The sequence below is a fragment of the Macrotis lagotis genome, chromosome 1 (genome assembly GCF_037893015.1).
Source record: "Macrotis lagotis isolate mMagLag1 chromosome 1, bilby.v1.9.chrom.fasta, whole genome shotgun sequence".
Lineage (NCBI taxonomy): Eukaryota > Metazoa > Chordata > Mammalia > Peramelemorphia > Peramelidae > Macrotis > Macrotis lagotis.
Window position 1 is genome coordinate 449,050,031 of NC_133658.1, and position 22,354 is coordinate 449,072,384.

Below are 22,354 nucleotides of genomic sequence, written 5' to 3' on the forward strand. Positions count from 1 at the left end.
TTTTCAATCAACTTTGTTGAGTAATTAAATAAGTAGCTTTCAGAATTTAAAACTGGGGAAGGGAAGAGACTAAAAATTAATTTAGTTCAACCCTCCCATTTTAATATATGAGCAAACTAAGCTCCAGTGAGATTCCTTCCACTGCCAACATTGTGGTTTGTAAATAGAGAAATTATTTTAGTAAATAATTCATAAAGCTGTGAATATTACATTAATTATATTATATTAATTAATAATATTGCATTAATAATATAAATTTGATTTTAAATAATTTTAAATTTTTAAGTGCTATATTTCAACAATAAAAATCAATGAAAAATATTAAAGTTCTACCCATAAACCACTTAAAGCAGAAAATCAAGATGACAGGATAGATAACAACACACCATACTTCTCTAAACATTCTAAATCTCAGTCTCCCAAGGAAATGGTAAAATAAACATTACCTCACCAGTTCAAACTCACTTAAAACAGTTTCCTAAAAGACTGATCAGAAAAAGAACAAATAAAATAATTTACAATCTTTAATGGTTATTTAACAGTAAACTTTTCCTCCATTTTTTCAAACTGCAATAAAGTGTTTCCTTTCACTTACACAAGACAGTTAAGGCAGTCTTCTTATACCTTTACTGTCTGACACATATTCTTCCATTCAGAAATACTGATTTCCTAACTGTTCTGCAACATGGCACTCTTATCTTTCAACTCTAAGCATTTTCTCTGGTTGTTCCCCTGTCTGGAACACTCTCCTTCTGCTCTGACTCTGGCCTCCTTTAAGTCCCAACTCAAATCTCATCTTTTATAGGAAGTCTTCCCCAACTCTTCTTTATTCCAGTGCCTTCCTTCTTTTAATTATTTCCTGTTTAACTTGTATATAGCTAGTCCATTCCTGTTTGCATTTGGACTCCCCATTAGATTGGAAACTCCTTGAGGGAAGGAACTTTCATTTTGAATTCTCAATGTCTAGCTAAATGTCTGATTTATTGCTTGATTGACAACTATAGGCCCTCTTAATGCTATCATCATTTCCATCATCATGTGTATTAGATTTAAGAGGACTTATGAATATCTATCCTAAGGAAAAAAGATTAATTTTTTTTTCTGTTTTATAACATAAGACAATGCCAGTAACACTGACTGGAAATTGCAAAGAGGCATTTAGAGACATCCATAAGTGGAAAGGGCTATTTATCGAATTGTTCCCTCCTTGGAGAGCTATTGTCAGAGAAACTTGTTATGAATTGGACTAGATGGTTGCTGAGGATTCTTACAACTCTAAAAATAAATCCTGTGATTCTGATTATAAATTTAGAATCAATGTTTAAATATACCTTCAGATTTAACTTATGTCAATGGATATGTACCTGAGAATTCAATAATTAATTACAAATCTTTGCAAATGGCATATTTACCCCTACAATGTCCACTGTCAGGTCTTCACACTTAATTGTCAAAGCTCTTAATTAGATACTTCCTCAGACAGCTGAAAGGATTCATTTAAAATACAAATAGCCAGAGGCCAGGAATTTCCTTCTATTAGAACCTAGTTTGATGTGAATGCTCAGCACAAAGAATGAAAACAGGTAAGTCATTGACTAAGGCTCAGAAATATTTCCTTATAAAGCACTTCTTTGACCCAGAATTAAGTCTACTTATAACCCACAAGGAAAACCATAAAGGGAGACCTCATCTAAAAACATGATTAGTATTCAAAGCCAAGAAAGGTCAATCAACCCACAAATAAACATTTATTAAGTTCCTCCTATATGACAGGAACTTAGAAAGGCAAATACCAGTCCTTGCTCTCAAGAAACTTATTTATTAAAAATAGTATATTTCATCACCACAATTACAGGTTCACAATTAAGCTTATCTATGTATCATTATACCCATAAAACAAAGATTAAGTTAATTATTTCTGTAAGGAGACCACCAATAATAATCCTTAATGTTAAAAAAAGGTCTTGGGGGGCAGAGGCAAGATGGCGACAAAACAGGATCCTGTCTTAGGTGCTCTCTCATAAAACTCATAAGCTAAGGACTCTAACTAAATTTTCGAGAGACAGAACCCACAGAGGGACCCAGTGAGGCAATTCTCCTATTCAAGGCAACCTGGAAAAGAGAAGAAAGGCTCTGCTCCCCGGTGTTGGAGGGGCAGCCCGCCTCTGGAGGCAGCCCCAGGGTGCTGGGAGCCCGGCTCTGAGCACCAGGCACAAATTGGGGGAAGGGGGGCAGTAAGACCTCTGCCAGAGCCAGCACTTGGAGTCCAACCCTCAGGGCACACAGGGAGCAGCATGACCACTGCATTCCAGATCCAGGAACAGAAGCAGGTGGAGCCAGTAAGCAGGAGCCCCCAGGGCATGAGCCCATTGAGCTGAGGGAGGGGAGTAAAGAGAAAGAGACTGCCGAGCTCTGTCCTCTGCCCCTGGAACAGGACTCTGGGACTCGGACCACATTCAGATCCTGATCCCAGTCTAGGACCCCCATAGAACAGCAGGGCCCCCCCACCTCAGCCCCGTGGCAGAGGGGGGGGCGCTTATGGTCATTCACAGACGAGGAGGGAGGACAGAGCCTCACACACTGAGACCCTTGTGGGAGTGTCCCAAAAGCTCAGGAAGCACCCCAAAAACAGGCTTAGGCTGGGAAAATGAGCAAGCAGAGAAAAAAGAGGAACACCATTGAGAAATATTTTGCATATAAGCCCAAGAAGCATCAAAATACTCAGTCTGAAGATGAGGAAGCACAAGCTCCTGCATCTAAAGACTCCAAGAAAAACAGAAATTGGGCTCAGGTTATGACAGAGCTCAAAAAAGACTTTGAAAATCAAATGAGGGAGTTGGAAGAAAAACTGGGAAAATAAAGGAGAGAGATGCAGGAAAAACATGAAAATGAAGTCAGCAGCCTAGTCAAGGAAATCCAAAAAAAAAATAGCATGCTAAAAAACCAGCTTAGGTCAAATGGATAAAACAGTTCAAAAAGTTATTGAGGAGAAGCATGCTTTAAAAAGCAAAATTGGCCAGATGGAAAAAGAGATAAGAAAACTCTCTGAGGAGAACAAATCCTTCAGACAAAGAAAAGAATTCAGGGAGATTGGTGAATTTAACAGAAATCAGGAATTAATACTTCAAAACCAAAAAAATGAAAAATTAGAAGAAAATGTGAAATATCTCATTGAAAAAACAACTGATATGGAAAACAGACTTAGGAAAGATAATTTAAAAATTATTGGAATACCTGAAAGTCATGATCAGGAAAAGAGCCTTGACATCATTTTCAAAGAAATACTACAGGAAAATTGCCCTGATATTCTAGAAGCAGAGGGCAAAATAGAAATAGAGAGAATCCACCGATCCCCCCCCGAGAAAGAGATCCCAAAAAACCAACCCCTAGGAATATTATAGCCAAGTTCCAGAACTCCCAAGTCAAAGAGAAAATATTACAAGCAGCCAGAAGGACACAGTTCAAATATCATGGAGCTACAGTCAGGATCTCACAGGACTTAGCAGCAATTACATTGGAAGCTCGTAGGGCTTGGAATATAATATTCTGGAAGGCAAAAGAGCTTAGAATGCAGCCAAGAATCAACTACCCAGCAAGGCTGAATGTCCTCTTCCAGGGAAAAAGATGGACTTTCAATGAACTAGGGGAATTTCAAATGTTCTTGTTGGAATGGCCAGAGCTGAACAGAAGGTTTAATCTTCAGATACAGGACTCGGATGAAGCATAGAGACTGGAGGAGAAAGAGAAAATATGAGGGACTTAATGATGATGAACTGCATGTATTCCTGCATAGAAAAATGACACTGATAATACTCATATGAACCTTCTCAATTAATAGAGCAGGTAGAGGGAGCTTTTTTAGTTGAAGCACAGGAGAAAGCTGAATTTGAAGATAAACTATGGTGTAAAAATGGAGTCAATAGAAAAAAGGGAAATGTAATGGGAGAAAGAAAAAGGAGAGGGGGAATAGGCCAAGATATTTCATATAATAACTTTTTCTTTATTACAATGAGCTATTGCAGTGATATGGACGGGGGGGGGCAAAGGCGAATGACAGAATCTTCAATTTCGTCAGAGGTGGCTAGGAGAGGAAACAGCATATATATACTCAATGGGGTATAGGCATCTGGAGTAAGAAGGGGGGGGGAGCAAGGGGAAGGGGTGGGGATGTGAGGAGGAGAGGAGGGACCATGGGGGGAGAGTGATCACATATAACACATTTTCTTTTTTACTTCTTGCAAGGGGCAGGTGGATGCTGGGCCTAAGGAGTGGTATGGGAGCTCAGGGCCTCTTGGCCCCAGAGCCAGGGATCTGTCTGCTGCGCCACTCAGATACCCTACAGCAGAGTCAGAATGAAAGGAGAGAGAAAATATAGTACATGGTAGTGGAGAAATATGAAAGGAGGGAGTTGCGATCGGCAAAGGCAACGGTAGAAAAATATGTAACTAACTTTTGCCATGGACTTATCATAAAGAATGTGATCCACCCACATCAGAGCTAGTGGTGTTGGAACAAAGACTCAAGCACATTTTTTATTATTTCGGGGGGGGGGGGTGCAGGGCAAATGGGGCTGGGTGGCCTTGCCAGGGGCCGCATAGCAGGGTGATCGTTGGGTGTCTGAGGCCAGATTTGGACCCGGGTGCTCCTGGCTCAAGGGCCAATGCTCTGTCCTCCACCCAGCCACCCCTACTATTATTACTATTTTATTTTTGGGGGGGTCTTTTTTCTTTTTTCTTTTGGTTTTTGCAGGGCAGTGGGGTTGGGGTGGCTTACATGTCACATGGCCAGGTGATTGTTGGGTGTACTGGGCCGGATGTGGGCTCTGATGCTCCGTCCATTGTGCCACCTGGTCATACCTACAATTATTACTATTATTTTTTTGTTGTAATTTTTTTTCTCTCCCCTTTACTTTATCGCTCAAGCAAGTCTATATTTATGGGGGGAGGGGGTATTTCATTTACTCTTAAACAAGAATATTTTATTAATGTAAAAAAATTATTTGTACAAAATGAGAATATTAAATAAAAAATAAAGAAAATAATTTTTTAAAAAAGGTCTTAAAATAGCAACAAAATGTTGAACTTCCTTTCTTCTTAAGAACTACAATGCTAAAACCTAGAGGTAGGACAAAGAGTTAGTTAAAAGGATGGTCAGGAGAGGGTTTTTCATTTCTGAGTTCTAACCATAAACTTTTGCTAAAAAGTTCTACTTGCATTTTAATTCTTTTGAAGGCCTATAAGTTCTTATGTTAGATTTTAGCTTTGTAAATAAATTCAGCATCATCTAACAGCATAGAAAAGTCAAATATTATATGCCCTGGAACTCTTGCTTATTCCTTAGTAATCTAGTCCCAACTCCCACTCTCCACCAAGGTGAGTCAGGGCACCAGACAGCAGAATGAATTGGAAAGGAACTGACTGGGACAAACTCTGGAGCATCCAAATGTGTGCTAGAGGGGAGAAAGAAAAGTTAATCAGAGGGGCTGGGTGAGAATCCTAGATCAGCTATTCAATGAACTCACCAGGCCTCAGTATCTTCTTCTGTGAGATAAGGGGATCAGACTAGACCATAAATTCAATTAGGTGGGCAACTACAGTATCAGGCCTGAAAACAGAAGACTCATCTTCCTGAGTTCAAAGCTGACCTCAGACATTTACTAGCTGTGTGGCAAGTTACTTGATCTGTTTGCCTCCATTTTTTCATCTGTAAAATGAGTTGAAGAAGGAAATGGCAAACCACTCCATTGTCTTTGCCAAGAAAACCCTAAATGAGATCATGGTCAGACATGACTGAAATATCTTAACAACAACAAAGATTCAAAATTTTAAACTACCCTCTGAGTTTTTCCAGTTCTAAATCTACAATTCTACTATCTACAAATTAGACTATTTTTATTTTAACAAAAAGTAATCTGTAAAAGGCTTATAAATATTAAAAAAGTAATGCCAGAGCTTAGGTTCCAGGGCAACTATCCAGGTACAGAAGGACAAGGGCCTAAATGGAAAGAGTCCTTCCCATATGAGACATTTCAAAGGAAAGACCAACATGCTGTAATGGGAAAAAAAAGTCAGAGGACTCTTTCATTGAGGGTGACCCAAAGATATGACAGAGACAGAAAAAAAAATTATAAGGGGAGACTAGTTTTATTGCTGTTTTGTTGCAAGCTATTTGGAGGAGAGGTGTGAGGGATCGTATGCAGATGGAACCTTTTTGAATAAAATTAATCAGATGCAAAAGTAAGATTGATAAAGTAACAGCAGTTATGGAACTAAAACAAAAGTGTCAAATTCCCAATGCATTAGTTTAAAAACTAAAGGAAAATTGTTTAAAAAAATAAATAAAAATACAAAAAAAAAAAACATTGATAATGTTAATTTGTGGTTTCCTAAATCAATCTGTAGTCTTTGGGTTTTACCACTCATCTGGGAGTTCTTTGCATAAAGACAGCCAATGAAACTTCCAGACCAGAAGGAATGGCACATAGTATGGCAACATTATATGATCAACCATGACAGATTTAGCTCTTCTCAATAATACAGTGATCAAAGACAATTCCAAAAGGCTTATGACAACCAGATCCTGAGGAAAAAAACTATTGAATCTGAATGCAGACCAAAACATGCTATTTTCATTTTTTTTTTTACATTTTTTGGTTTTTTTCTTTCTCATGATTTTTTCTTTTTTCTTTCTCATGGTTTTTTCCATGTTGTGTTTTGTTCTGATTCTTTTTTTTTTTTTTTGCAAGGCAATGGGGTTAAATGGCTTGCCCAAGGCCACATAGCTAGGTAATTATTAAGTGTCTGAGGCTGGATTTGAACTCAGGTACTCCTGATTCCAGGGCTGGTGCTCTATCCACTGCACCACCTAGCTAACCCGTTCTGATTCTTATTTCACCACTTGACAAATATGAAAATATATTTTTATATAATTGTACATTAATAACCTATAACAGATTACTTTCTTCATGGGGAGGGAGGAATAGAGGAGAGAAAAAAATGCAGAACTCAAAATCTTACAAAAAATAAATGTTAAAAGTATCTTTACATGAAATTGGAAAAAAATAAAATACAAAAAAGAGAAAAAAGAAACCTCCAGAACAATGGAACTCAAAAGTACAGAGAGAAAAATAAAAGAAACAAAGACTAACTTTGAACAACTGAACAAGAGGTGGGAAAAGGAATTGACAAAGTGACTGGAGGAGGAGATACACAACAGCACAGTATCACAAAAAACATGGAAGAAGACACTTTTTTTATTTTTAGATTTTTTTCAAGGCAATAGGTTCTAAGTGGCTTGCCCAAGGCCACACGGCTAGGTAATTATTAAGTGTCTGAGGTCAGATTTGAACCCAGGTACTCCTGACTCCAAGGCCACTGCTCTATTCACTGCGCCACCTAGCCACCTCGGAAGAAGACTTTCAAGGAGGCACTGATAACAGCAGAAAGATAAAGGGGAATAAAGGTGAAAAAAAATCAGAAGATGTGACAGTGGTCACTGAAAAAAACCACCCAGGGAACAGTGGAAGTACCCTCTCTCATCATTTCTTTCTTTTTTTTTAAAGGTTTTTTTGCAAGGCAAACAGAGCTAAGTGGCTTGCCCAAGGCCACATAGCTAGGTAATTATTAAGTGTCTGAGACTGGATTTGAACCCAGGTAGTCCTGATTCCAGGGCCGGTGCTCTATCCACTACACCACCTAGCCGCCCCTCATCATTTCAATAAGAATTTACAAAGCACCTAAATTTCAACATATGTCCTTGAAATATTACCATTCTTCTGGCCAAAAACATACAAGTAGATAAATATATATGAAAATGACATAGAATAATTAAAAAGTAATTTCAGGATGGTGTGAGACCTAGAAAGTAATGGGTTCAGAAAAGGTTTCCTATAAATGATAACTAAGTTTTTTAAAAAGTTAGTGATTCCAAGGGATAAAATTAAGGAAGGAATATTTTCCAGCTTTGGTGGAAAACCTGTACAGAGAGACACACAAGACAGTGGAAGGGAATTTTTAGGGGAAAAAGTTTAAATGGAATGAGAAAGGAAGCAAAATATAGTCTGTTAAAATAAGCTAAAAACAGGATAAAAAGACAAGAGTCCTAGAAGCAATATGAGTTTCTTGAGCTAAGTATATAACAAGTAAGATTTATATTTTAGTAATATCACTTTGGAAACTCTGGAAAAGGTGAATTAGACAAAGAACTAATGGAGAAAGATGAACTTGAAAGGTAATGCAATAATTCGATAAGAGGCATGCTGAATGCCTTATAACAAAGGAGAGATGAGAAAACACATTTTTTTCTTTAAAAAAATTAAATTAGGCTTGTGAATAACAGTTTCTTTCCACCCCCAGACCCTCCCCATGCCCTTTCCACAATCAGCAATAGTCTCTTCAAGTATAAGTATGTGATGGTAGAAAGAGAGCCTGGCTTACCCCAGAGTGGTGAATTCCAGCTAGCCCTAGGGTAGCTCTGGTTCTTTCCAAAAGAACACAGCAATACCCAAGTAAAGATTTCATCTAAGTCCCAAACTAGAAGTGGTAGAGAGTATGGTCAAATACTAAAACCACACACTCAGCCCAGGAATTGAACCAGGCTGCCCAGCTGAATGACTAACCCAGAAGATATGAAGCTCCTGGGAGGAGTCATACAAGGTCATCATGGCTAAGAAAAGGGGATAGGAGAGGAAGCCCTATAACAACAGAAGTATAGGGGCGGCTAGGTGGCTCAGTAGATAGAGCAACAGATAGAGCACCGGCCTTGGAGTCAGGAGTACCTAGGTTCAAATCCAACCTCAGACACTTAGTAATTACCTAGCTGTGTGGCCTTGGGCAAGCCACTTAAACCACATTGCCTTGAAAAATCTAAAAAACAACAGAAGTATAATAATTCTTTAGTAACAGGTGCTCCCTATATTTATGCCCCTCCACTAAATGTCTACTCCCATTGATTCTATGTGTATTTATGGAGAAGAGCACCCCAAATTTATCAAAGAAATGCTGTCACTATTCTTATTAGGTCATTTCAATAAATTGCTGTATTTTGCATAGTATGAGCTACAGTTTTAGTATTGTGAACCTACCAAGTACTTTGAACTTTTTATAACTGTTCTCTAAGGAATCCAACCTAAGAGTGTTTGCACTGGGTTATATTCCAAAGAAGATACTTTATTTTTTAAAAAGACAGGGGCGGGTAGGTGGCACAGTGGATAGAGCACCAGCCCTAGAGTCAGGAGGACCTGAGTTCAAATCCGGCATCAGACACTTAAAAATCATCTAGCTGTGTGGCCTTGGCCAAGCCACTTAACCCCCACTGCCTTGCACAAACTAAAAAAAAAAAATCTTAAAAAAAAAGACAATAAGGACCTGAACCAGAGGAGTGGATACAGAAGTGGGGAGAGGAGGACAGAGATGTTACTGAGGTAGAATTGACAGGAGTTGGCAACTGATTTGCAACTGGCAGGATAAAGTAGGGTAATCAGTTGAAGATGTTTCCAAAGTTGTGAACTGGGTATAGGGTCGTGTCCTGATAAAAACTGTCACATGTAGAGAAAGGGTGAATTTGAAGGGGGGGGGGGGAGATCTCTTTTTTGAAAATGCTGGGTTTAAGAAGCCAATGTGATAGCCAAGTAAAGATGTCCAGAAAGCAGTTAGTGATATAATTAAGAGCTTAGGAGAAAGACTGGTGTTGGATATACAGATATAGGAATCACTTGCATGTAGAGAATCCATGGGAGCTGATGAGATTACCAAGAGAGTTTAGAATCAATCTCTAGGGTACACCCTAGGCAAGGCTGATAGGACACTAATAAGAATCCAAGAAAGGAACCTGAGTAGAGAGGTAGAAGAAGAATCAAGAGAGAATAATTATCATGAAAACCAGAGAGGAGAGAGAGCATCTAAGACACAGGAGTTCTTAACTTTTTTTGTTGACATGGATACTGCTCCTTTGGCAGTCTGGCAAAGTCTTCTCAAAATAAAATTTTTAAAAGCATAAAACAAAATACAGGAAATTACAAAGTAAATCAATTAAAATGAAATAAAGTTATCAAAATATTTTAAAAAGTTTATGAATCAAAAGTTAAGAAATCCTGGTTTAAGGATAGAGAATGATCAATAATTTGAGCAAAAACATGAAAAAATGGACTTTGAAAAGGCTACTAAATTTTAGTCAGGAATTAGCAATTAGGAAATTATTGATAACTTTGAAGAGAACAATTTTAGTTGAGTGGTATAGGTTTTTCAAGGAGTGCCTAAATGGGTTGGAATGAGGAAGTGGAAACAATGAACATAGATAAATTTTGCTAAAATTGTTGGTAACAAAGGTGGTGAAAGTAAAGAAAGATCCAACTCATCCTGTTAATACAATACAATTCCTCCTATGACCAGCCTGGTCAGTTGCCAATAAACATCTTGTTTTTTTCCTTCCTCTCTGCATTGCTTCTTGTTATTCCTTCCTCTTTCTAACAATTCTTTCTGCAAATCTATCTCCATTACTACCTTCAATAATTGCCCTGAGGTTCTTCTCCTTTAAGCACCTTTCCCTAAATCCATCTTTCTGTTTTCTCCTTTACTTTGTACCCCCCCAAGTTTTTGTGATATCCTATTAATGTACGTTTGTTTTATGTCTTTCCAATTATATTTATAACATATGCTGATCCTAGACTGGATGATAGATCCTCATCTGAGAATGACCAAGACTAAAAAATGATAAAATATTAGGCACAGAAAAAAGGCCCTGTTAAATGCATCCTTGGCCTGGGATCCACCATTGCTTTTTCCTCACTCAAAAGCAGAGGTAGAAGCAGCTAGGTGGCACAGTAGATAGAGAACTGGCATTGGACTCAAAAGGACCTGAGTTTAAATCCAGCCTCAGATACTTAATAATTAACTAGCTGTGTGACCTTGGGCAAGTCACTTAACCCCACTGCTTTAAAAAAATAGAGATAATACATAGTCTCCTCCACCTCCCAGTGAATGAATGAATGAATGAGTAAAAAATCACTTTGTAAGCTCTTCCTTTAATTCTTTGTGCTCTTCATGTTCTAAATAGTGAAGAGATCATAGTTCAGATATGAAGCAAATGTCAAGTCCAAAAGTCTTTAGGATAATTAGTAAGCCAGATAATGATGTTCATAGTCTAAATGCAGAGGTTGGACAGATGAAAAGGCCTAGTTAGTAGAAACCACACAGATAGTTAAGACTTGGTGGTTCTCTGTCTTACAAGAAGCACCACTGGTGGCTCTGAACTCATCTAAGTTAAGTGAGCAGGCAAGCAACCAAGAAAGGGTCTTACCAAGACCCACTGCCCTCTCACAAAAGTCCCCATCTGACATGAATACCTAGATGTCATTAATTTGATTAAAATAATTTACATCATTTGGGGGACTGAAAAGATTCTCCCTTGGATCTTTTTAATAGCTTTCTTAAAAAAGCTATTTTAAATGGAGATGCTTACTAGCTAAAACAATATGCACATTAGTATACTAAGTGAAGCAGATATTTCAAACAGTAAGCATTTCCTTTTACTACTCCTCTCCCTTAAAGAAATTTTAACTGGTCAAGTCAAGACTACCAGGTAAAACTATATCTTTCCATATAAAAATGCCTAAAAAACCTCCAAATGTCTCATTATTATTGAGGTATCCCTTTCCTTTAATATTAGTCTAGTCTTACATACTTTAAGGATCTTATGATTAATCTAAGAACTCCCTGCAAAAGAGAGATCACAACCTTTGTATCCTGTTGATTATCCTGGAAATGAACACTCTGATTTAACTGGTCTAATCCTCCAATAACGTAGAGAGTCATCATGGAGACTATATTTAAAGCTATTCCAGGTTGGCAAAAGTAACCTGGCCTTTGCAAATAATAATAATAATATTTAAATAGTATTCATATAGTACTTTAACGTTTGCAAAGCATTTAACATCTATCTTGTTTGATCATTTGATAATTCAGGGTCAAATCCGCATCATGATGAGGCATCAGAGTAGGATTTAGTGAAAGATTCAATCCACAAGTTAAAATCATGCCCTTTTCCTCAGAACAATTTCAATAAGTGGTAGGAAGTGTTTGTTGAATTAAAAACTGATTATACAAAAATTCAGTAATAACTATTAAAACATATTTACCTTAAAGTTTGCAAAGCTCTTTACATATATTATTTCATTTGAGCCTCACTTTTGTGAAGTGGGTGCTATTAATTCTGTTTTATAGATGAGAAAAATGAAATTGATAACTGGCTGGGATAGGTTATGTGATTCACTCAATGTTTCCCAGTTAATGTCTAAGATAGGATTTGAACTTGAGTTTTTCTGAGTCCAAATTCACTATCTACTGAACCACAAAGATACAAATAATAATTAAAAGTATTAACTTCACAGAAAGTGTTATAAGATGCCCTGCTAATCTGTTTCCCTTCTTGAATTTCCTTCTCTTCTACTGTAATGTTTCATGAGTATTTTTTTAAAAGTTTCTAACTTTTTTGATCTCATGATCACAATTTATTAAGCCCTCTTATTGTCCCATCTCTTTGAGACCTTTCTTATAGCAATGAGTATGGTCAAGCAACAAATCAGAACATTAACTTTGTCTGAAAATATATCTCTTCTGTAGACGTGATAAGAGTTGAGAGAGATAATTCATCATCATTCTTCTAATGATAATTCGTCATAATTCATAACTGGTCTCACAATGATCAAGTTCTAAAAGTCAAAGTTGCCTTCTTTTATTTATTTCTTTACAGTCCTTATAAAATTATTCTTCTAGTTCTGCTCACTTCGTTCTATATCAATTTATACAAGTCTCCTTAGTTTCTCTAAATCATATTTAATCTTTTCTGCTCTTTTTGTATTGAATTGTTTGCTAAATTCTTTAATGTACTTAGATCACCAAATTTCAATGTTGGAAGGGTCCTCAGAGGTCATCTAGTCTAACCTAAAACGGAAAAAAAAAACCAAACTTCTACATTCTCAACAAATGGTGAAGATTTCCAGCGTGGAATAATACATTATCACTGAAGGCAGCCTTAAATTAAAAAAAAAAAAAGACTGTTACCATGTGCCCCTAAATTTTCTCTTTTCCAGCTACTTATGTATGTCAAGAGTTCCTCATTAATTTTGGCAAAAAACATGCACATTAGGGCGACTAGGTGGCACAGTGGATAGAGCACCAATCCTGGAGTCCAGAGTACCTGAGTTCAAATCCGGCCTCAGAAACTTAATAATTACCTAGCTGTGTGGCCTTGGGCAAGTCACTTAACCCCATTGCCTGGCAAAAAGAAGAAAGAAAGAAACATGCACATTGACTAAAATACTCTGCATTATGTTTAGTTTTGATTCTCAAATACCAAAGTGATAACAATTTATCTATATATTACACCCATTTTTGGCAAAGGTACGCACAGTTAGGTGCTGAATTACAGTTTCAGATATACATATTCACACACACAGGAACTATGGTTTAGTCTTTTTATTGCCCAGAAAATAGAATAGTTACATAGTAGCATTGTAGAGGTAAGGAAGCTTTTATTTCTGGCTCTTAAAGAATGATACATAATTAACAGTAAAGTTAATTATCCATGCATGACATGTATAATGTCACTGTTCTCTACGTTTTAACTTATTTTAATGCCAGGTATTGCTAAAAATAAACAAACAATAAACTCAACCACAAACTGAAAAAACTATTTTGGAAATTCAGAGTTTACCATTTCTTAGTAGTGTAATGATTTACTTAAAACTTAATGAGATCAATTGTTTATAATGCCCTATATGACGACAAAAGGAACCCCTTCTGAAAAATTCGAAAGGATTTGAATGAACTGAGATGAAGTGAAATGCAAACAAAGGAAACAATCTTTACAATGACTATAACAATGTAAAGGAAAACAATTGTGAAAGATTTAAAAAGTATGATAAATGAAATGAATGACCCTGTACATGAATATACATGAATCATTATTTTCACTTTTTTGAAGAAAGATAAAGAATAGAATGAGACTTATATTTTCAGACAAGGTCAATATGTGAATTTGTTTTACTCTGACTATGCTTATTCTAAGAGAGAAATATTTTACTTTGAGTAGAGAGAAAGTCAAAATTGTTGGGAATAGAGAGTTCAAGGGGAGGAGTGACAGTGATAAAAGAAAAAAATGATTCACTTTTAAAAATGTATGAAAGAGGGGTGTCTAGGTGGCGTAGTGGATAAAGCACCAGTCTTGGAGTCAGGAGTACCTGGGTTCAAATCCGGTCTCAGACACTTAATAATTACCTAGCTGTGTGGCCTTGAGCAAGCCACTTAACCCCATTTGCCTTGCAAAAAAACTAAAAAAAAAAATGTATGAAAGAGGGAGCAACTAGGTGGCACAGTGGATCGTGCACCAGCCCTGTAGTCAGGAGGACCCAAATTCAAATTGCCTAGCTGTGTGACCTTGGGCAAGTCACTTAACCCCATTACCTTAAAAAAAATTTTAATCTCTCTTAAAAAAATATGAAAGAGAAGAAAAGTAAGTTCAGAGAGACAAGCAGTCATGCAAAACAGTGTTAGAATATGTTAAATTTAAAATATATTTTTAAAAAACAAGCTACAATAGTGGTGAGATTTATAGTTTCATATATAGTACTCTTTTTTCTGATTTGTATATGAGGAAATATTCATATTACTGGTGGTTGTTAAATTCATAATAAAAAGAAAATTTTAAAAATTAAACACATTTTTATATCTACAATGGTTATTAGTGAAACTATTTTCCCCAAATTAAAAAAGCATATCATAATCAATATTGCAGTTTACTGAATATATGTACACATAATTTGAATTTAGGGACGGCAAAAAAAAATTAAGGTAATACTGTATACTAAGTTTTTATTCATGAATATTTATTTCTTTTTTTGTTGGGTTTGTTTTTTTGCAAGACAGTGGGGTTAAGTGATTTGCCTCAGATTCAGTATCTGAGGTCAGATTTGACTCCTGATTCCAAGGCCAGTCCTCTATCCACTGTGACACCTAGCTGCCCAATAAATACTTATCTCTCTAAGACTAACAGTCATATTATAAATTGGTTTTATAACCAGTTCATTTTACTGGACTTTTTAAAATTAAATTCTCAAGAACCTTTTTTTTCCTTAAGACTATCTTCAGGCTCCCTACCATGGGCCTATAATATAACAGGGCAATGTCACTTGATAAAATGACTAGTACAGAGTCAAGAATGTTGGATTATAGATCTAAAGATAAAAATTCAAATCCTGACTCTGCCACTTCTACCTTCAAGCATACTTCTCATCTCTGGCTCTGGTTCTCGGTTTCCTCATGCTTTAAAATGAGAGGGGCTGAAGAAGATCATCTAAGAGCTAGCTCTCAAGCTCTTATGGAATTTCACTAGCTAAATTCCCTCAGATCACTCACTCAATAAGCATCTCATAAGCATTTACTATATGCCAGGTGCTGGGGATACAATACAAAATATTTTCACAAGATAACTATAAAGTAATTTGAGAGGAGGAGTAGCAACTTCACAGAATAAGGATAAGGATAAGCCCAGTGTTAGAGGTAGTACTCAATTTGAGAGGTAGATGAGGAACAACTGTCTTTCCCAATGTGGGCATGGGGACAGAAAGCCTGCACGAAGGATAAGAAAGAGCAATGTCACTGAGAATATAAGAAGGGAAGTAATTTGCTATTGTTCCGACGTGGTAAGCTGTAGTCAGATCATGAGAGCCACTTAAAAACGGCATGGTCAGACCCATTCTTTAGTAATATCATTTTAGTTGCTATAAGGAATGTAGATTTGAGAGAAGAAAGACCTGGGGCAGGGAGAACAATCAGGAGACTATTGCAACAATTTTAAAAAAGAGGTGAAAAGATCCTAGACTAAGGTGGCTACCAAATAAGCATAGAGAAAGGAAACTGTGAAAAAACTTGGCAATTAATTGCATAAGGGAATGAGCAAAAACATGAGGATTACTTCAAGATTAAGAATCTGGATGACAAAAGAAGAATGGTACCCTAAATAGTAATAGAAAATTAAGTATGAGAAGAGATTTGGGGAAAAAGTTGTGTTCTGTTTTGAATATGCTATCGTGGAAATTTCCAGTAGATAATGATATGGGATTGGCAAATAGGACAAGGATAGGAATGAATATATGGACCTGGGAATTAAATGCACACAGTTAATAATTGAACTTATTGGAGTTGATAAGGTCACAGAAGAAGGAATGTTGAAAAAATATTTATTCCAGGACAAAACTCTTTAGTACATCCACACACAGAAGGATATGATTGACAATCCAAAAAAAGAAGACTGGGGAGTAGTCAGACAGGCAGGAGGAGAACCAGGAAAAAGAAGTGCTAAGAAAACACATGGAGAAGAGAGTATCTAGGATGAGGAAGTGGTTAATACTGTCAATAGCTGCAAAGAGGTCATGAAAGACTAGTCCTGAGAAAAGACCACTGAATCCAGCAATCCAGTAGAAAACACAGATAACCTTGAAGAGAGCAAATTTCAGGTAAGTGACAAAAACATAAGACTGCAAGGTCAACACCTAGAGTGAGAAAAAAGGAGAAACATTATTTTTGTAGATAGAATTTTCTGAGATTGGGAAAGGGAGAAGAGAAATCGAATGATAGCTGGAGTACATGGCAGGGTCAGATGAAGGTTTAAGAATGGAGACAATGGATACAATAGAGAAAGATTGATTAGATAGGGAGAGATTGGAAGTGAGAAGGGACAATTGTGAAGGCAAGCTACTGGAGGAGAAAGAAAGGCACACTTAGAAGAGTTGCCCTTGACAAGGACAAAGGCAAAGGCTAGAGTAAAAAAAAATGATGTGAGATGTAGTTTCTAGTAATATATAAGGCAAGGTACTTTGTTAGAAAGGGAAAGAGGTGGTATGGGAGGTTGATTAGAATAACTGATAGGAGGAATAGGATAGAGATTCAATTCGGAAAAAGCAAACTTTGCAATGGTAGACAAGGCCAGGAAAGTTGGTGACTATCTCTAATACCATATGAGTGCAGAAAAAGTAAATGGTTGGGGTAATCAGTGATAATTTTGATTGCTTTATTAAGGAAAAGAAAAATAAACCAAGGAACTCAAAGGTAGAAGATAGTGACTGCTTCTCTCTAGGGTTAAGATTGGGAAGGGAGAATTTGATTCTTTATAGTGAACATTATTATAAGCAGTATATAGCTAATTATTTTCAGACAGCATCTGACTGGTTAAAAGGATAAGAACCAAACAGCCCAGTATTCTAATTATGTGTTTTCAGACAGAATTCAGTCTGAGAGATGGGGGGGGGGGGGGGGGGGCAGCATTTCTATTCATGTTTTTAATCCCTAAATTTAAATCATAAAAATGCAATAATTTCATTCTAACAGAAATTTCCTCTAACTTCATGTATTACATATTTTCAAACTTGTATTAACTTTAAATTGTACTAAAGCCCTACTATAAGGCTGTGTATAGTGTTCCTAACATGAGTTAAAAATTCTCCCTTAGATATTTACTGTGTAACCCTTGGAAAACCATTTAACCACTGTCTGCCTCAGTGGATAATAGTAAAAGCTATTTAAAGGATTGTTGTGAAGATCAAATGAGTGCTATATAAATGCTAGCTATTGTATTTATTATTATTTATTATTTTATTTATTATTATTATTATATTATTATTATTATTATTATGTTTTATCATGAAAAAGAAGTGATTCTGAGTTCTGAAAGTTCTGACAAGAGGCTAACCTCAGCAGTTCATCACCAGAGGCTTGGCTATTAGGTAACAAATTATTTTGATATTGTAACTAATAAAATGATTTACTAAGAGTTTCAATTTGCATCAGTGAAAGTAATATACGGACTGATAAAATCAGATCTTTTGAAATATGAGCCTTTAAACTAAACTAAAATCATTCTTATGAACTGCTAAAAATTATGAGTTCCCATTTCACATATAAATCCTGATAATGCCAGTAAAATCCTTAAAATGACTACAATCCAATTGAATAAACCATGCTGAAGGATCTACAAATCTTAATGTAAGAATTCAGAAATAGAAATCAACTTTTTTAAATGCTTTGACACATTGGTTGACAAAGAATAGGGTATCTAATAATTTAGAAGTCCACGTGGATTGGACAAATAAAAAAACAAAGTCACAATCTGCTCTGGAGATTACATGAGGAAGTTTGGGGGGAAAGTGGATTAGGAGGGAAGTATAGCAAAAACAAAACTTGAAAGGAATGTGCAAAGTTGTGTATCATTGGCAGAAGAGAAAAGGGGGACAGAAGACAGGCAAATACAGAAATGTCTCGTATCACACTATTTGATCACACTCAAAAATATGCCAAAGGCAGTTCTCAGAGCACCCCACTTTTTAAGGGTCTACCCAAGGAAAAAACAAGAATTTGCCCTTACAATTCTATACCTTTCTCCTCTCCCAAGAAAGCTATCTTTGGTACTTCAATTTAACTTCAGAGTTTTCAAAGCACTTGGCATGATGCTTTTTTTAAGATCCCTAACTGGAGCCAAAATCTGTATGAATGAAGCCAAGCTGAATGGTCAGGAAGGATAATACTTTACAAAAGTAAAGGGATGATTCTTTCAGATTTTGATAATTTTGATGATTAAAAGAAAAAGACAAGGTAAGGAAAAAAACACTCAGCATAGTTCCTACACAAAAGACAATAAATACCGGTTAACTTGAATTAAACCAAGAAAACACAGTCTTTACCCAAGGCAAGGCTTTTCTCAAGTGTCACTTCAAGCTACTCATTTGTGTATGACAGAGTGAGGAACTATGGAATCAACATCTGCGAAAAATACGTGTATGTATTTAGATAGATATGACATATATGTATTTAGATAGATATGAAAGCCTGGAGTTAATAATTGGGAAATCCTGAAACATAAAACTGTTTTATGATTACTGGACAAATATACTTGGCTTGATCACGGTTCAATCAGCAGAGATGAGAATTTGACTACTTATAAGTTGGAATGGTCTCCCTCAAGATTTAATGACTGGAGAAGATACATTTCAGAGTAGGACAAAGTAAAAGGGTTAAAAAATAGATTTCAGATCTAGTGATCTAGTGATCCATATACAACCTGTAGTTTTCTGAATTGAATTTTTGAAAAGAAACATCAGAGCTGTGCAAAATCACAAATGAAGAAGCTGAAAGAAAGAAACCTTTCTGAACTGGATAAAGGTGAAGATACTTTCCTACTTCCTAGAAGGTGGCCAAGAAGAGGGGAGAAGACAAGGGGTCAGAAGGTGGTAAGAGGAAAGAAGATACTGTGCTGCCTTACTATCTGCTGCTAAGGAGATAGAGAAGAATCTTAGAACCCAGTCAAAAAAAGTAGAACTGGATAGACTTCTGCTAATTCTAAACTAAGGATCTCTGTCCTTACACATTAGATGAGGGGATCACCTGGACCTAAAGCTGGTAGTACTATTAATGCCATCAAAGAGTAGAAATAAGTCTGGCACAACAGAGGAAGAGCCCAATGTAGCCAAGGACTAGTAGTAAAGCAACCCAACAGATTACCACATTTAGTTGAAACTGTACCGTTTGAGCAATGAATCCAACTCCTCCATGGAGCAACCCAGCCATTTCAACAACAGTTACACCCAAGAAGAAAAGAAGGGGCATTAATGATTTTAGATTCTTAATTATAACCAGTATTTCAGAAGGAGCAGTGACCCACCGGTACCCCCAAGAATACTGAAAGTAATGAACTGTAGCAGCCTCCTGAGGGAATCCCCAAGCTGCTGATATCATAGGTGCTGAGTGAGAGGGGAAATGGGATAGGGGGTAGAGAGGGAGAGAGGAAAAAGGAATGAGGGGGAAAAAAGAAAAAGGGGAAAGGAGAAGGACATGGAGGAGACAGAGGAGAGAGGGAAGGGAAGGAGAGTAGACAGAGAGGGCAGGGGGGGGGGGGGGAGAAAGAGGAAAGAGGTGAGAGGGAAGGAAAAGGAAAGGCGGTAAGGGGGAAAACAAGGTACTGTGATCCCCAAGGCAGAGTGGAGTGGTTCAGGACAAGGGCAAAATCTAGCAAGTGGAGTGAGACCAGAATTTGAACTGGGAATCTATCTAAACTGGAATTAAGATCATTGAAAATCTGGAACTCTATGAATTTATCAAGTAAGAGTGTATGTAATTCAAGTGTGTTTTAATTTTTTGTATAAGAGTTGCTTTAATGTTTAACTGCAAGACATAAAATTTCTCAATTTTTCATTATCTTGAATTGACCTAAGCATTAATATGAAATCTTTGGAAGGCTCTTAAGACAGTACCTAGAAACACAGATACAGCCTGTCATCATCCATGGGTAAAGTGTTATCTAGTGTTCAAAGACTGCTTATACTCATCTTCCCCTCAGAATGATTCCAAGTTTTACTCATACCTAGTAGTCAGTGTACAAATTTTGTGTGAGAAATCTGTCATGACCACAGATTTCCCTTATAAACAGTGAGACTACAGGGAAAAAGCAGGAAAGAGTCGCTCTAAATTTACTTTGAGAAGTGAGTAAGGAGAGTTTTACTTGACACACTGACACGGTAGGAAAGCCATACGTGTTTTACAATAACAGGATGGGTTCACAGAATAGGCGAATACTCCGGAGAAGCAAACGGCCTGGAGAAAAGTTTCAGGAAACTTCGTGAAAAGTAACATTTTGCCCATAAATGAGCTTTTTTTTTTTAAGAAATGTTCTAAAAACTCTCAAGACTTTCTGGGAATAACGAATTGGACAACAGAAGTTGTCAGACAGAAAATCCACCGGGATTGCTGACACGATTTTGGAATCTGAAGCTTTAATAATCTTAGCAGAATCAAGAAACTAAATTCAGGAAAAGTTCCTTCGGATGCCACTGGCCGAGTAGAGTTTTGCAATGGATTAGAAATGGAAAAAACTAAGGAGCTGGCAGCGTCGCTAGAGAGATGGGGCGGGGAAAGCAGCCCGGATTCCGGGAGGGCGGCCCCGGGCCCTGCGGCCGTGGTCCCGGCCGGAGGCGCCGGCGCGGCCCCGGGCCGCGGCCACCCCAGCCCGCCTCCTTCACTCACCTTCCGCAGGGCAGGGACGAAGAGTCCCCGCCATTTCGGGTGGTTCTCCTCGCTTAGGAAGTCGTAGGGCTGCGGCGGCGGCTGCATGGCAGCAGGGCAGGGCCGGGCCGGGAGGCGGCGGCCGCGGCGCCCCGCTCCGCTCCGAGTCCGGGCGGCTCCCGGCGCGGGCCGGGCTGGGAGGGGCCCCGCTGGCCGCGGGCGCGTGGGGCCGGGCCGGGGTGCGCCCCCGCCCTCAGCCGCCGCGGGCCGCGGCCCGGCGCTCCGCTGGCGCTCCCTCCTTTGTGGGGCTCGGCTGCCCGGCGGTGGTGCCGCTGGCCCGGCCCCAGCCCCGCATCCCACCCGTCAGCGCCCCCACGCGCCGCGGTCGCGGCCGCGGACACTCGGCGGCAGAGCCGGCGGGCCCCGGCCTGCCCTCATCGCTCGGCGCCCCGCGGCGCGGCCCGGCGCGGCCCCGGATCCATGTCCGTCGGGAGGAGGGCGCGGAGCGCGGCCGGGACGCGGGGGCCGGGACTCGAGACCGGCGCGGGACGCTCCCCGGGCGGGCCCTGTCCGCGGGCGGCCGCCTCAGCTTCCCAGGAGCCCGGCCCGGAGGGCCCTCCGGCAGCGGCGACGGGCCTGGCCTGCTCCGGATCCCAGGCTGCCCCCGTCCCTCGCCCGGGTTCTCATCATTCCCCCTCGCCCCGGCGAGGCCAGGCACCGAGCATGCGCACCAGCTGGGAAGGAAGAGGCGGTGGCGCTGGCGGAGGCGGGAGCGGGCGCGGGCGGCTGTGCGCGCGCGCCGCCCGGGACGGGCATCGGCGGCGCGCGGCCGCGCCGCGGGGAGGGGGAGGGGGAGGGGGAGGGTGGCGGCGCCGCGCGCGAGCCTGCGGGCCGCCGGCTACGGGATTCCAGCTTCCCAACTGGGCGAGCTTGCCCCGAAAATGCGCGCACGTACTTCAGCCTCCCTTGGGGAGAGGAATCTTGACTTTTTGCTGCTGTTCTTGCCCAGGGCCGTCTTGAAGCCCAGAGAAACCTTCCAGGTTCAGAGGTTGCAAGGGGTAACTTGATTCTTTGAGACCCAAAGCCAGAAGGCTTACCTTAAGAGGAAGATGAACCTACTCGAACCAATTTTGGAAGCCTCCCAAGTAGAGGAGGCGCTTTGCCCGGGACCCTTTACTACTTTTTAATCTGTAAAACGAGAAATTAAAGGTTTAGAAGAAAAAAAGTTTAATTTTGAACAGAAGATAGAAAACTATCCAAACGATAGACTTATAGAAAAATTGAATAGAGCATTCAGAATTAAATAACTA

At 38.9% G+C, this 22,354-nt stretch overlaps 1 protein-coding gene across 1 annotated transcript in view; it reads right to left on the reverse strand.

The window, feature by feature from the left end:
- The window catches only part of SOS2 (SOS Ras/Rho guanine nucleotide exchange factor 2), a 118,403-nt gene extending 97,221 nt beyond the window's left edge, over positions 1-21,182 (reverse strand). The window contains exon 1 of the mRNA XM_074213438.1: positions 21,066-21,182. Within this exon, the coding sequence (XP_074069539.1) occupies positions 21,066-21,152 (87 nt within the window). The 5' untranslated portion in view covers positions 21,153-21,182. The remainder of the gene's footprint in view (positions 1-21,065) is intronic.
- Between the last annotated feature and the right edge of the window lie 1,172 nt (positions 21,183-22,354).